Source organism: Amblyomma americanum, chromosome 9 (genome assembly GCF_052857255.1).
Source record: "Amblyomma americanum isolate KBUSLIRL-KWMA chromosome 9, ASM5285725v1, whole genome shotgun sequence".
NCBI classification, from domain to species: domain Eukaryota; kingdom Metazoa; phylum Arthropoda; class Arachnida; order Ixodida; family Ixodidae; genus Amblyomma; species Amblyomma americanum.
The window spans coordinates 148557422-148571863 of NC_135505.1; the positions used below are offsets into that span (position 1 = coordinate 148557422).

Consider the following 14442-nt stretch of genomic DNA (forward strand, 5'->3'; position numbering starts at 1 on the left):
GAGCGTTTCGGCAATTGTTCAGATCCGGTGGAGCCACCCAGGCTTGCTGTCCGGGGCACATCGTCTCGCTGCCATCTGCTGCGACGGAGCGGCCAGTATCCTGTTCACCGCATCCATCTGGGGCAGCTGTGGCGAGACCATGCAGTCACGTCCGGCCGCTGTTGCCCTGGCGACTACTGCAGAAACCTGGCCTTCTCTTCGAGGGCCTGCGGACACGGAGTCCACGGGCCATGTGAGTCGTCCCAGCGGAGACCGTCACGTCGCCTTCGGAACACCGCGGAAGTCTACGTGGACGCTGTCGGCGTGACCTCCGCTGCAAGACCTGCCTTAAGTGCACGAAGGCCAGGAGACTCCTCCATAGCATGAGGATCCATAGCACACACAATTGAGGGGACACAACACGAGCGCTAAACTTCCACTGAATGAACTTTATTTGGCGCTGACAGCCTTATAAAGATCACATAAGGTACAGGTATAACCTACTAACAATGATTATCTTGTCAAAGTCCTGATGCGACAAGATAATCATTGTTAGTAGGTTATACCTGTACCTTACGTGATCTTTATAAGGCTGTCAGCACCAAATAAAGTTCATTCAGTGGAAGTTTAGCGCTCGTGTTGAGTGCGCTATGGATCCTCATGTTGACTACCCACTAGCCCGAACCCTCACCCCTCCTTCATAGCATGTACTTTCAGGCGCGTGGTCCTATTTCAGGTTGGGGGATGTGGGGACTATACGCTTTCCCGCGATGCAGTAACAGCATCGCCTCAAGGGAGGGCGCCACAGAGACTGCTTGCGCACGCGCGGTATGTAGCTTAGAGCATCACTCTCTTCGGCTGGGGTCGTCGGCGCGAGCGGACGTGTCGCTTGTGGCTCCTCTCTTCGCCAGCGGGGCGAGGTAGTGGCGGGGAGACTTGCTCCCGTATCTTGTCCTGTCCGGCCTCGGCGTATCCCTTGCCCTATAGAGCGGGCGAACATTCGCTCGTAACCTTGCTGGTGAGTCGGACGACCTCGAATCGTTTGCGTATTTTGTTGCTAGCTGGCTTTATTGTTGTTGTAGCAATAAATGTCTGTGTCAGCCAGTGTGTTCCTTTGTTCCATCAGAGCAAGGCCCGCCATGGTCGGCGAGCGCTTGGTAGCGTACGCAATCACGGGGTGGGGTCTGGCGTTTTTGAACACTGTCAGCCGCGGTTAAGCGGGGAGAAACTATATATCTCCCCAATTAAAGCCCCATGGAGCAAAAATATGTATTCGAGTCATAAAATTCAATTGGCTGCAGACAAGTGACGTCACCAGACCGGAGCATTTCAGCTGTCTGTGGGAAGTGACTTCATTCCCATTGGCTGGGGAAGCGACAATTCCGTTAAATGTATCAATAACGGCTAATGCTATTTAATTGTCAACACAACTGAACTAGGCGCCCCTGTGAATTTATTTCACCTCGGGGTGTAAGGCGTCCGGGAGTACTTACAGCTAGGTTGCTCGCAAGCGCCAGAAGCCTGGCATACTCTGAGCTATATCGTCGGCCACTGAGCTTATATGACTGTCAAAATAACGCCAGGCTTCCTCAACTTCCAGATCGTACTTAAGGGAAAATAGCACAAAACACGGGGACAGGTGAAGAAAACAACTGGACCAGCGCTATCTTTCTTCACTTTTCCCCGTCTTTTGCTCTATTTTCCCTCAAGTATATATCACCAACTTGCCATCGTGTTCCAGATCGTCTTCGCTCTGGAGGATGCGCCCACCTTAGCGTTCTGGGGGAGGCTGAAGATGCGCACGGTGCGGTAGCGGGGCACGTATGATGCCACGGGTGGCGCAGCCCTGGCTGCCGTGCGGGCCACGCTGCTGTCTAGCTCGACCAGGGCGCGCACCACGGTACCATCGGGAGTCCGCTGCGTCAGCGCCTGCAGCCCAGACGCCGTCTCGTTCCACCGCCAGTTGGGACCTGCAGACGGAGGCTGCACCTGCACGGTATGGAGTATCGATTGCTGGACTGCATGTATAGCGTCAGGGGCGCCATGATGATGCACCTCACATAGCTTCCTCCTGGCGCGGTGAGCGGATTAGACGACGTAACGGGCGTTCTTCGTGTTCATGACTCAATGACGTAGCGACTAATGTCAGGTCGGCGCAAGCCACCTTATGAACGGACGTGCCGTGGCTGGTTCATCACGTGCACTGCAAGGCAAGCTGGGAGGGAGCGCTGACGTTTGAGCTGGATGCCATAAGTGCGCTATAGTGCTCGAGCTTCTTCATCCATGCATAGGCTACTGCACTGAAGATGCAAGAATAGGAGTAGACTGGGGAGTTAATGAACTCTGCAGAGGACGCGAAGATACAAAAGCACTAATGTTCCGTGGCTCAGTCTTCTGTAATGAGTGAATATCCCTCAGATATGCAGGTCGTCCCAGCTAAATGGATCAAGGTCTAAAAAAAGCGTTCTTCCGAACTGAAACCAAGTGAATGTTGTGAGGAGGTACGTAAGTTATTACTGGTTATAGTATCTTTGGAGCTATAGCTACATTACGGTAGCATTTCGAGCCTTCAGCATGGCGGCGCCGCCACACTGTGGCTACGCTGTCACGTGGTTGGTCACGTGACCAGCCTCGTAGTGCGGAGCCGCGCCGCCGGTGAAACCGAGCTGCCACAGCTGTGCGCATGCACCGTGCCAAGTGGGACCAAGATGAGTTAACGCCCAGCGAAACGGAGCGGCGAAAGACTGACTTTGCAATTCAACTGAGTGGCTTCCACTCGGCCAGCTGTAGCTATCGCGTCACTCCAGGTTCAACCAGAGCTAAACCACCGCCAATTTTTTTTCCTTTCGCCTACTTCAATATCATTCATTGCACATTGTGTTAAATATGCCTTAAATGCTCAAGTGTGAATGGGACAGTTATTGTGCCCCATGCAAATGGTCCTGGCGCTTCCTGAGAAATAGTCTAGCCTAGCCCTAAGTTTAATTCCGCAGAAATAAAAGCCCACAAAAATAAAAAATAAAACGATGATCGATTTGTGTAGTTAGGCCAATTGCGAATTAGGTGCCCTAGCATTTCGGTTTTCGCTTCGGTTCCGGTGTTCAGATCCAGTGTTCACGGATGGCAGTTGTTCGGATAGCGATAAGGGTTATCGTTCATATGCGCCAGTGCCCTTATATTTGTTGGCAGGTGCTGCCATCGGTGGGACACACATACACACCTACCTGGGCAGGTGCCCACCATCCGGTGGGCAAGTGAGCAGCCTGCCAAGCACGCTTCAGACAAACAAACAACGGCTAAATGCGGTGAATGGCCACTGTGAGAGCTAGCGCACTAAAAAGCCTACGCTAAGGATACCTCGTCGGAATCACCTGGTTCGGACATTGTCGAAAATGGTCCGAATTGAAAAGTTGTTGAAAGGTTAATGTCATATTGAAAAGTTAAAGTTGATTAATTATTAATACCTGTCGCACTGCAAAGTACTACCCGGTACTTTCATGATTCCTAACATTCACTTGATTTCAATTTGGAAGAACGCTTTTGATTTTCTTAGGTCTTGAGGACTTCTCTTCCGCAGTGAATTAACTTACCTCCTGTAAATATATTGCGAACTATGAGGAACTTCACAGTTGACGTGTCTGGATTAATCGCCGACCGCCTGGAGTTCTCTGGCTGCAGTGCCCCAATATCAGTTCAGCAACGTGAAAGCTGTTAGGTCAGTTGGCTCAAATGAATGGCACTGGAAGAACCAGCGCACAGAAGACACTGGACAAGACACAGAAGAACTGCACGCACCTCATCGCTGGATTCAAACTGAAATCAGTTTTTTGGTGGGGTGCTTCTGCGTCCTCCTTCCGTTGGCTCCTTCAGCGCACATTGTCCTAGTCTGAATGCGGTCGCCGCGGTGACCTAACGTCACACCAGCACACAACCTCCACTCACGTATATGGCCACCGCCGAGCGGTTTCCGGGAGCGGCGGCGAGCCGCAGGTTGACCAACGGCCCCAATCCGAGGTGTCGTAGGAGGTGTCCAGCCAGCTGCTCGGGTGCCAGAGGGGGCTCCCGATCCAGAGGAAGAGGGAACTGCGAGACGCCCAGCCTCTGCGCCACGGCCCACCAGGCATCGTGTCCCTGCTCCGTCAGCAAATCTGCGCACCGACCACGCACACGTAATTCGCACACTGTTGCCATGGGGACGCGCGACCGTTGGCGCGCACCTGTCTTGAGGCAGCCGTGGTAGAGCGCGGCCGCCTTCTCGGCCACCGTCTGCCGGCTCCGAGGCACGGTCATGGAGGACAGCATCGCTACGCCACACAAAGCACAGCGCAACCCCGTTTTGAGGCCCCCCTCTGACGGAGACAGTTTCGCGAGGCACGTACCGCTTAGTCGACGCTCATCGTGACGTCTCAGCTCGGCAGTCAGGCCGTGGGCGGCGCGGCCGCAGGCGTAGCGGTACGGGTCGCGGCACGGATCCTGGTCCCAGGCGATGGAGCTGTTGAGTCGCTGCCCTGCGCCCCGATAAAGTGCTGATGGTAAAGTTGATGTTGTTTCTGATGATGACCGTTCACGCCCCCTCTTCACCATCAGTGGCGCACTTGACGTTACCACCACCGCTCGATGGAAGTGCAGTATAGGCGCTTCCATCCAGCGGCCGCGACATTGCTGACCAGAGTCTTCCCGCCTAATAACGGTCTTGTGTGCCTTGTGTATGGTATAATTCGGGGCGGATCTGGTTCTTAGCAATGACGACGATGATTTTATTTTAATGACACAAGGGCAGCTTGTTAAAGAGTGCCGTGGCTAACGCACTTGTATTTTGCGTATCGTGCCTCTGCCTTCTTCTATGTCCTCGTTTTTTCACGCTGCGTTTCGAAAAATGCAAATGCTCAAACTCGCCATTTTAGCGCACTTGTGCTAACGCACTTTCGGGCTGCACGAGTCGAGGGCAGAGACCGTTTTAGAGCGCTAGCTCTCCGCGCCGTCGGCGTCCGCATCGCCACCTGATACCTGCCTCGGTTGGCAGGTGCCGAAGTGGAGAGAGAACTTCCTTTCTCCATTTTTACAGTAGAGGAGTGTGAAAGACATCACCATCATCAGCCTGACTACGCCCACTGTTGGACAAAGGCCTCTCCCGTGTACTATTAACCCTGTCCTGCGCAAGCTGCGGCCACCATACCCCGCAAACTTCCTAATCGAATCCGTCCACCTAACTTCCTGCCGCTCCCAAGTACGCTTCCCTTCCCTTACAACCTACTCGGTTACCCTTAACAACCATCGGTTCATTGCCTTGGCATTACATATGCGGGCTCACCTTCTTGCTGGCACTGCGTCGAGGCGCAGAAACGCACCGGAGGCCGCCTCGTTTTCTTCGGGAGTGCCGGCGCGGCAACAGGCACCACCATTGCAGCGCTTTGGCGCGCCACTGCTCCGCCGCCTGCGAGGAAGGACGTTCAGTGAGCGACCGCCAGCGTGGCACGCGCATCCTGTGCCCACCGCTGGGCGTCGGCAAGACGAAGGCGGACACCATGCAGGCGAGTATCAGTACGGCTGCCAGGCAGGCCGCCGCCAGCGACAACCCCCGACACCACTGGATGCGACGTCTCCCATGGCCAGCCATGTCGCTCTCCTGATACTGCACTACCAACAACCGCCTTTCGTCCTGGTGTTCGCGAACAGGCAGCGAATGCAGCGCCACCACTGAAACTGAGGAAGATTATAAGCATCATTTCAATTCCGTTAGGTTTCGCAGGCTGGTGCGGCTACGCAGGGAATGACACCGTGTGTTTGGTATGCGCGACGCGATTTCAAGTCATATCAATTAAATCAGTCACTCACTCAAGGGGACGTTCCAATCGCACTGGATTGTTTTTTTTTGTCATCGAATTCTTCCGCTGGTTAATCGCGATTTTCTTTATTATGCTTCATCGCGTTCTGTCATTAGTATGCGTGGTAAATGGAAATGTCCTTGCGGGCCAAGATGAACAGAATTTGCAGTAATGAAGAATCATCATCAGCCTGACTGCGCCCACTCCAGGACAAAGGTCTGTCTATCCAATAAACTCTGTCCTGTGCCAGTCATGGCCAACTAATCCCCGCAAACTTCTCAATCTCATACGCCCACACAACTTAGAACCCGGTCCGTTACCCTTAACGACGCTTGGTTATCTTGCCTTCTCATTACATGCCCTGCCCAAGTCGCAGGCCAGATATTTATTTTTCAGGCCAACCTCTCTGCCTTTCCTATCAATAAACCCCCTCTCTCTCTTCTTATCGATTTTGACTAGGATGCCATTCAACCGCATTTGTTCCGTAATCCACTCTCTTCCTGTCTCTTACCATTAGTAGCGGTCGTTATTGTTGCCTCTGAAGCAATGACACACATCCACGGTGGGGGATCGGCCAGAGAGAGAGAGAGAAACTTCTAATGCATCGAATGTTTGGGTGGGCCCTCATTCCAGTAGCCCATTGGCCAAAGTTTGGTGCACATACCGACTTGCGATTATGATGATGATGATGCGAGTCAAAGTGGCCCCTGCGCGCGGCCCTCTGTAGCGCAGAGGAAGAGGAAGCGCCCGCAGGGGAGGCGGCGTCGGCCGAGGCGCTCGACGGCAAGCATGGCGTCGGACACCATCCCGTCGGGCGAGCCCGACGTGGTGGTCTGCATCAAGGGCAGCGAGTTCCTTGCGCACAAGGAGATCCTCATGGCGGCCAGCCCGTACCTGCGTGACATACTCCACGAGATCGGCACCGAGCAGCGCATCAAGGTCGAGCTGGAGGGCGTCTCGCCGTCGGCCTTCGAGGCGCTGCGCTCATACATGTACCTGGGCAGCATCCGCATCACGTGCCAGAACGTGACCGACGTGTACCGCTGCGCGTACAAGCTGCGCATCCGGGCGCTCATCTCCAAGTGCCTGCAGTACTTGGCCGAGTCGGGCGAGGTGGGCCGCCACGTGGTGCTCTACGTGAACGCCGTGAAGGTGGCCATGAGGGACGAAGAGAAGGTCGCCTTCCAGTTCCTCGTCGAGCACTTCGACAGCGTCATGCGGTGCCGCGAGTTCCTCGACCTGACGGCCGCCGAGCTGTGCAACCTCCTCCGCTCAGACGTCCTGGGCACCTGCTCCGAGCTGAACGTGTTCGTGGCCGCACTTGCCTGGCTCGATCACGAGTACGAGCGGCGGCGGAGCCTCGAAGAGCAGGTGCTCGAGTGTGTGCGCTTCCCGCTCATGGACGAGGCGACGCTGATGCGCTGCTTCCTTCCGCCCATCTGCCCCAGCGCGGCCGTCAACGCGGCCGTCAAGCTGAGCATCGTCAAGGCCATCTTCACGCACTTTGCGGCGGCTAAGAACCGAGAAGACCTGGCGCACGAGTACCGCGCGCGGCCGCGCACCTACCTGGTCGAGGCGCCGGCCATCGACTGGGACGAGAGCGGCGCCGTGAAGAACTTCGAGAAGTGCTCGTACACGCGCGAGAACCAGGCGCTGCGACACGACGCGGCCTGCTGCATCCAGGACGCGTACCGGCGTCACCGCGGCTGGCCGCTTCGTTCGGCTCTGCCCCGCATCGACTCCGAGCTGGCGGACGCGCCATACGCCGAGTTCGTGCCCACCTGGGTGGATTCGAGCGAGTCGCTGTCGACCAAGGTGCGCCGCGACGCCTCGCAGGAGATGGCCGTCGACTTGGCACCCTACGAGCCGCTCCTCGAGCAGGTGATCCGCTGCCAAGCGTGGGCGCGCCGGTTCTTGGCGCGTCGACACTACAAGCGAGTTCATGCCCGCGCGCGACCGGTCGTGGAATTGGAGGCGGTGTTGGACGAGGACGACCCGTATCAGCACTTCCTGGTGCGCCATCCGGGATCTCGGTCGCAGCCACCGGCCACGTGGGACGTGTACCCATCGCAGACGCTGCCTTGGCACGCGGGCCCGCTGCAGGACCCCGACTCCGCCGTGGTGCTAATACTGGGCGGCGTGGAGCCCGCCAAGAACCACGAGCTTGCCACCGGATGCGCGATGCTGAGGTACCACCCGGGAAAGCAGGAGCTGACGCGATGCGGCCGGCTGCCGCAGCCGAGGCACAACCACACGGCCGCCTACCTGGACGGCTACGTCTACGTGGTCGGTGGTTTCGACATGCGCAATACACACATGGCGATCAAGTACGCGACGCGCACGTGCTTCCGAATGCCGCTAGAAGAGCAGGCCGGCGCCGGCACCTGGGAGCGCGTGGCCGACATGTACCATGCGCGCTGCAACCACGCCACGGTGGCCATGGGCCGCAAGCTCTACGTCGTAGCCGGACAGGACGAGTTCGACCGGTTCCTCGCCTCTGTGGAGATCTACGACCCGAGCCAGGACCAGTGGACCGAGTGTCCCGTGCCGCTTTGCTGCAAGATGTCGGCGTGTGGCGCCGCGCTGCACGCCGGCTCGCTGCACGTAGCCGGAGGCGTGGTCCAGTCGCGACGGCGAACCGACAAGGTGTTTCTGGTGCAGTCCGTCGAGCACTGGGACTCGGTGTGCCAGCGCTGGCTTCGCGAAGCCGCCCAGCTACCGTCGGGTCGCGGATCGCTCGCGCTCGTCTCCTACATGGACCAGCTCTTCGCCGTCGGAGGCCTGACAAAGGGCGAGGACTGTCTCATGGACGTGACGGCCGACGTGCTGTGGTACGACCGCAAGCGGAGCAGCTGGCAGCCTGCGGCACCCCTTCCCCAGCCACGCCACGCCGCCTGCGTCGTGAACGCCGACGACGTACTGCTGCTCTTCGGTGGCCTGACGAACGTCAACCACACCGAGGCAAGCGCCGATGTGCTCGCCTACGGCCAACGCCAGGACATGTGGGAGAGCGTGGGAAAACTGCCGTGCGGCCTGGCCGGATTCGCGGTCGTCGTGCTGCCGCGCTTAAAACGCTCGACCACGCACTGATTGATGTTTTTCTTTATTTACTGCTGTCGAAAACGATTATTAAAGCGCACATCCCAGGCGTGGTCCGCAGAGCGCTTTGCCGATGTCTGCTTGGAGCAGCAGTGTTCTTCGGGCCTCCGTCGCTGACAGGGGTTTTGTTAGCTGGGTGAGAAACGTAAAGTAAGAGTATTACCACGAAATTCAGTATAGAGATTGTTTTTTTTTTCCACAGAACAACCGCATGATGCTTTGGCATGCAGATCGAAGAAAGCGTACCTATTGAAGTCCACTCTATGAAATGACATATACGTATATTTAATGTATGATAGTTTGAGTCTAGAAATATGATTGAAACATTTTTGCTGCGTGTCGAATTTTTGTTTGTGTGCTGGGCAATAATATATTTCCGAAGTGCTGAGGAACGTTAGGGCCCTCGTCGCTCAAACGTTTGTTTCTGTTTATTAGGACGCTGTTACGCCTGCTAAACAAGTGTGTAAAAGTTGTTTATCGCGTATTTAAATCCGCATGAATCCGTCTACACGTTTTTTGACCGCCACTGCAAAGCGTGCGTACGCTAACTACCGCCTTTCTGGCAGCTGTTCAAGAGGAGGGGAATAATGAGACCACGGTAGATGCGACTTTGACCACACTCACCACAGACCACACTACAGGCGCTTAAAATCTCCGTGAGGTAGCTTTATACGAGACCAATCCATCCTGCTATGTCTGCTGCATGCCCACCTGCGATTCTTCTGTAAAGTATACCTATATTAGACACATTTTCCGTTGTCGGGTCACAGGACTATAAACGCGCTGAGGTCCAGGGACACCGAGCAGAGAGCGTTCATGCAGCAGCAGAGCGCACCTGGTACAAAACGACGCCCAAGTTGAAGGCGGTCGACAGCAGCTCGAGCAGACAGCGGCCGTCGAGCCGGAAAAAGCCGAGCGCGTCGGGCCTCGGGTCGACGCAGCCCAGGGCGCGCGCCCGCAACGCCTGCGCCCTGCTACAACCGCCGGACGAGCGGCTGGGCCCGATCAGCTGCGGCGTCGTCGCAGACGCGTCGTCCGCGAGCAGCGGGAGCAGCAAGTTCCACAGGCTGTGCGCCAGCTGGGCCAGCGAGTAGAGCACCAGCCCCCAGAGAAAAGAGCGCACCGTGACGGCCATGGCGGCCTGGCGCAGAGCCACCGTGATTCCCACCGCGCTGTTGGCGGCCAGCAGCAGGAGCAGAGGCCCCGACCGGGGCCGCTGCAACGCCGCCCAGCACAGAAGGCCGCTGGCGGCCACCACTCCCACGTAGTCGACCACGCAGACGACCGGAAGCAGCAGCGCTTGCGCGCCCTCGCCTTGACTCACGTCCACGCACAGAATGAGCACGGCGGCCAGGGTCGCCTGGTCGTTGAGCAGGAACGTCTTGAGTAGGTGCGGAAGGTAGGACACCGCGTACAGCGACATCTCCAACAGCGCGGCCAGCCGAAGCCAGAGGGGCCGCCGTGTGCCGACGTCGCTGTTCTCGCGGAGGCGCATGATAGCGGCGCAGAGGAGGCCGGCGGTCAGCCTCACGACCACGACGGCCGTGTCCAGCTTGATGGCCTGGTCTCGCTCGGCGCGCCAGCACAGCAGCTCTCCCGCGAGGCGCAGGATCAGTGCAGGGACCATGCAGGTAAAGAGAAGCAGCCAAATCAGCGCCTGCAACGCCATGCTGGTCAACTGCACTCTCCGCTCGAGTGGGGATCAAAGTTAATTGGATTCGCGTGCAGGCGACGCGTTGCCTCGACAACGTGGCGCCGCCTTCCGCTAGGGCTCACGCCGCGCTCGAGTTGATTGATCGGGACTTTAATTGGGAGCGTGTCATCGATGGGACTCCATACCTTCATGCCTTCGTTTTTTTTTTTGGTCCTTTCGCAGCATGAGCGAAGTCAAAAAGTAAGGTCGAATAGTTCACCTCTCCTTCATCGCCTGCAGCACGTCAACTTTGCTTTGGCTTGTTTATTTGAAACAGTTTGAAACAAAGGCAGGCAGGCCTTGAGCACACAAATACGCAGTACAATACAATATTGAGCACACATTTACAGTACAACACAAAATTTTTATTCCAAACAATGTACACAATGTGCATGTTTGAGGTGAAGGGAGAAAGGCCGCGTAACAGCGGCTTGACGATGCTCACGCCGAGTCGAGTTTAGACGCCAAGTTCAGCGCAGCTGTCAGGAGTTTCAGCATCATGCAAGTGACTGGTCTTATTCCCTATGATTGCTTGAAGAACGCCGCTCGGCGCAGACCTTCCCCGTGGACTCTAGTTGCGCTTCTTTGAGTTCCTCGAACGAGTTGTGAAGTCCGAGGGCCAGCAGCTTCTCCGTTGATGTGGCGGCTGGCAGGTGGAGAGCTGTCTTGCAGGCTTTCGACGCTCACGAACTTCTACAACAAGTGCTGGCAAGAAGGAAGGCTGCCCAAGCAATGGAAAGCAGCCAAGACGATCCTCATTCCCATGCCTGGCACGCCGCCCAACATAGAGAACCTCAGGCCGATCTCGCTCACTTCGTGCGTGGGAAAGGTCCTCGAGCACGTTCTTATGAACAGGTGGCAGCGTTACCTGGAAGAATCGGAGCTTTACCCAAATTCCATAATCGAGTTTCGGGACAAGCTCGGGGCGCAAGACGCCATGATTTTACTGAAGAACGAGATCATCGACGATACGATGGGCACCAAGGACAACAGAGCCATACTCGGGCTGGACTTGCAGAGCGCCTTCGATAATGTGAGGCACTCGGCTATCCTGGCCCAAGTATCCAGGCTAAACATGGGCAGGAGGACATACCAGTACGTCAAAGACCTCCTGACGGAACGGACCACCGAAATCTGCGCGGGATACCTGCAGCTCTAAGAGAAGCAGCTGGACAGCGTCGGAACTCCTCAGGGCTCGGTGATCTCCCCGCTACTCTTCAACCTCGTGATGATCGGGGTGGCCAACCGGCTAGAAAGAGTAGCGGGCGACCGGCACACCATCTACGCCGACGACGTTACGCTATGGGTACCGGGAGGAAGCGACGGACACATCGAGACAACGCTGCAAGAAGCGGTCAACGCCATCGAGGAGCAGCTGGACGGGTCTGGACTCGTTTGCTGTCCGGCCAAGTTAGAACTGCTGGAGATTCCACCGAAAGGAGCGGGCGGGAAAAGAAAGAATATGGAAGTCAAGTACGAGCGTCCCAAGATCACGGTCAAGACGGCGGGAGGCCAAGTAATACCGGAGGTCGAGAAGATTCGAGTGCTCGGGCTGCTCATCCAGCGAAACCGAGTCAACGATGAAACGGTCAACAAGCTCGCGGGCAAAGCGATCGCGGCAATGAGACTCATCAGGAGGGTGTCCATCAGAAAAGCGGGGATGAAGGAGGAGAGCCTGACTAGGCTCGTTCAATCCTTCGCAGTTAGCCGCATAACGTACGTGGCCGCCTTCCACAACTGGAGGCCGAGCGAACGTAACAAGATAGACGCCGCCATACGCAAATGCGTATAAGGCGGCACTCGGTCTCCTCTGGAGCACGAGCACCGAAAAATTCATGGCGCTGGGAGTCCACAACACGCTGGACGAAACAGCCGAAGCACAGAGAACGGCGTAACTCGAGCGTCTCTCTGAAACTAGAACCGGAAGACAGATACTGCGGGACCTTGGCCTCGAGCCGAGGGAAGGCACGCATCACAAATATACCTATACCGGATAGCATCAACAGAAAGCTCAGGGTCTGCCCGATCCCGAGGAACGTGAACCCCGAGCAAAACAAGGAGCGGAGTCTGGCGAGGGCCAGGGCTCTCGTGGACCTCCACGCCAGAGAAGAAGGCGCCGTCTACGTGGACGCGGCGGAGTATCGAGGGAGCAGCGACGCATACGCGGCGGTGGTTATCGGGGCATCGACGGGTGCAACGAAGACCGCGGCGAGCGTCCGGACTCGAGAAGCGCACCGGGCGGAGGAGGTGGCCATCGCCTTGGCCGTCTCCGACCCCGGATGCACTACAGTGTTGTGTGACTCTAGAACGGCAGTGAAGAAGTACGCCAAGGGTAGGGTATGTAGTGAGGCCGCGCGCATACTGCGCAAGGCCGAAGACATCGGACGCAAAAGTGCTGTGGTGATCAAGTGGTTTCCGGCCCACGTGGGCAGTGACGTGTCGGAACGCGGGAACGTGAACCACAACGAGACGGCCAACTCGGCCGCGCGAGGACTAACCAACCGCGCGGCTGCAAGCACGGCCGACTCGGAGTGTTGGTCGCGGTGCAGTGCCAAGGACAAGATGACCACCTTCAACGAAATAGTGAAATGGTATAGACTGAATAGACAGACTATGCCGCCACCTCACCCGGGGCTTACCCGGAAGGAGGCAGTGTTATACAGACAGTTACAGACGGGACCCCTGCTCACCGCGGTGCTAGCTAAGCACGTGTGTCCGATCGGGACTGCAGTGTAAATCCGCGAGAAGACGACGATCCCGCCGCAGCTAGAGGCTGCAACGAGGAGCTATGATTAAGAGAGACAACTCAAGGCCGCCCAGCAGGTCTCGGCAGCTCTAGAAAGGCAGCGACCGAGCGAAACCGAAGAGAAAGGGGGGCAGCACCCCCAGTAAGGGGGCGGCGGCCCTCTCGGACCCGTCCACCCGACTGCACCAAATGCAGCAGTGAAAAAATCGACGACTAATGTGCCCGACGAGCGAACATATGTGCGTTGTGCCGCTCTGCAAATTCTAAGCACTCTTTTAGGCGAAACTACTGCATATGCACAGGAGGCTAACGGAAAGGGTTGAACTTAAATTGAAAACCACGCAGCGAGCTGTGGAAAGGAAAATTATAGGCGCAACATTAAGAGACAGGAAGACAGCAGAGTGGGTGAGGGGACAAACACGGGTTAATGATATCATAGCCGAAATCAAGAGGAAGAAATGGGCTCGGACAGGGCATGTAATGCCAAGACAAGATAACCGCTGGTCCTTAAGGGTAACGGAGCGGATTCCAAGAGAAGGCAAGCGTAGCAGAGGCGGCAAAAAAGTTATGCGGGTGGATGAGATTAAAGGGACACTGAGGAGAACTCTATCATTTTTTTTTTGTTAGCAAAATCTGATAGTTCGGCATTTTATGGCTTTGTTTCCGCTTGTCCGGGCGCGAAAGATGCATTTATTTCAAAGAAATTTGGATTCGAAGATGAAAAAGTTTTTCCCGCCGCTCTGATTCAAACTCAGGGAACTCTTATGACGCCACGGCAACTCTTATGACGTCTCAGAACGGAGTGACGTGATACGTGACGTAAACGCAGACTCCGTGATTTCTGAGGCTAGCGGTGCGGTGCGCAACCTTCCTTTGCCAGCCTCAGAGATTCGTGGTTTCCATGAAGTAAGGAAAATTCCTTCAAGGTGGCGCCTCTTGTCCTAGGCAGTCATCACGCTTGTACTTGCGAGATTCGCCTGTGGCGGCGACACCTGTATTTTGGTTCTTGCTATTTTCTACATTAAAAGAGCTTTGTTTTCAGTAAGAGTGGCGTTTTTGTGATCAGGAGCTGCTATTCTATCGATACAAGCCAACTTCAA

The 14442-nt window shown here is 56.3% G+C and overlaps 3 protein-coding genes and 1 pseudogene across 3 annotated transcripts in view; 2 read left to right on the plus strand and 2 right to left on the minus strand.

The window, feature by feature from the left end:
• LOC144103783 (endothelin-converting enzyme 1-like) overlaps window positions 1–5702 on the minus strand; it is a 16872-nt gene extending 11170 nt beyond the window's left edge. Inside the window, exons 1-6 of the mRNA XM_077636436.1 lie at window positions 5473–5702; window positions 5291–5413; window positions 4359–4487; window positions 4197–4283; window positions 3922–4127; window positions 1750–1968 (exon numbers count right to left, since the gene is read on the minus strand). Of these exons, the coding sequence (XP_077492562.1) occupies window positions 1750–1968; window positions 3922–4127; window positions 4197–4283; window positions 4359–4487; window positions 5291–5413; window positions 5473–5596 (888 nt within the window). The 5' untranslated portion in view covers window positions 5597–5702. The remainder of the gene's footprint in view (window positions 1–1749; window positions 1969–3921; window positions 4128–4196; window positions 4284–4358; window positions 4488–5290; window positions 5414–5472) is intronic.
• An 822-nt stretch (window positions 5703–6524) lies between these two features.
• LOC144104863 (uncharacterized) lies at window positions 6525–8965 on the plus strand. Its single transcript, XM_077638084.1, has one exon. It carries the CDS (start codon window positions 6594–6596, stop codon window positions 8892–8894), a length of 2301 nt encoding a protein of 766 aa, XP_077494210.1. The 5' UTR covers window positions 6525–6593; the 3' UTR covers window positions 8895–8965.
• LOC144103785 (uncharacterized) lies at window positions 8934–10530 on the minus strand. Its single transcript, XM_077636438.1, has 2 exons — window positions 9739–10530; window positions 8934–9035 (listed from the first exon to the last, which is right to left on the minus strand). The coding sequence occupies exons 1-2, from the start codon at window positions 10528–10530 to the stop codon at window positions 8934–8936; spliced, it is 894 nt and encodes a 297-aa protein (XP_077492564.1).
• Window positions 10531–11002: 472 nt separating this feature from the next.
• On the plus strand, window positions 11003–13860 carry LOC144104862 (uncharacterized; annotated as a pseudogene).
• The last annotated feature ends 582 nt before the right edge of the window (window positions 13861–14442 follow it).

Coding starts and splice junctions, on each gene's coding strand:
- LOC144104863 (XM_077638084.1), top strand. CDS start 6,594: ATGGCGTCGGACACCATCCCGTCGGGCGAGCCCGACGTGGTGGTCTGC.
- LOC144103785 (XM_077636438.1), bottom strand. CDS start 10,530: ATGGTCCCTGCACTGATCCTGCGCCTCGCGGGAGAGCTGCTGTGCTGG. Junction 9,036..9,738: donor TGGGCGTCGTTTTGTACCAG/GTGCGCTCTGCT, acceptor TTTCTCACCCAG/CTAACAAAACCCCTGTCAGC.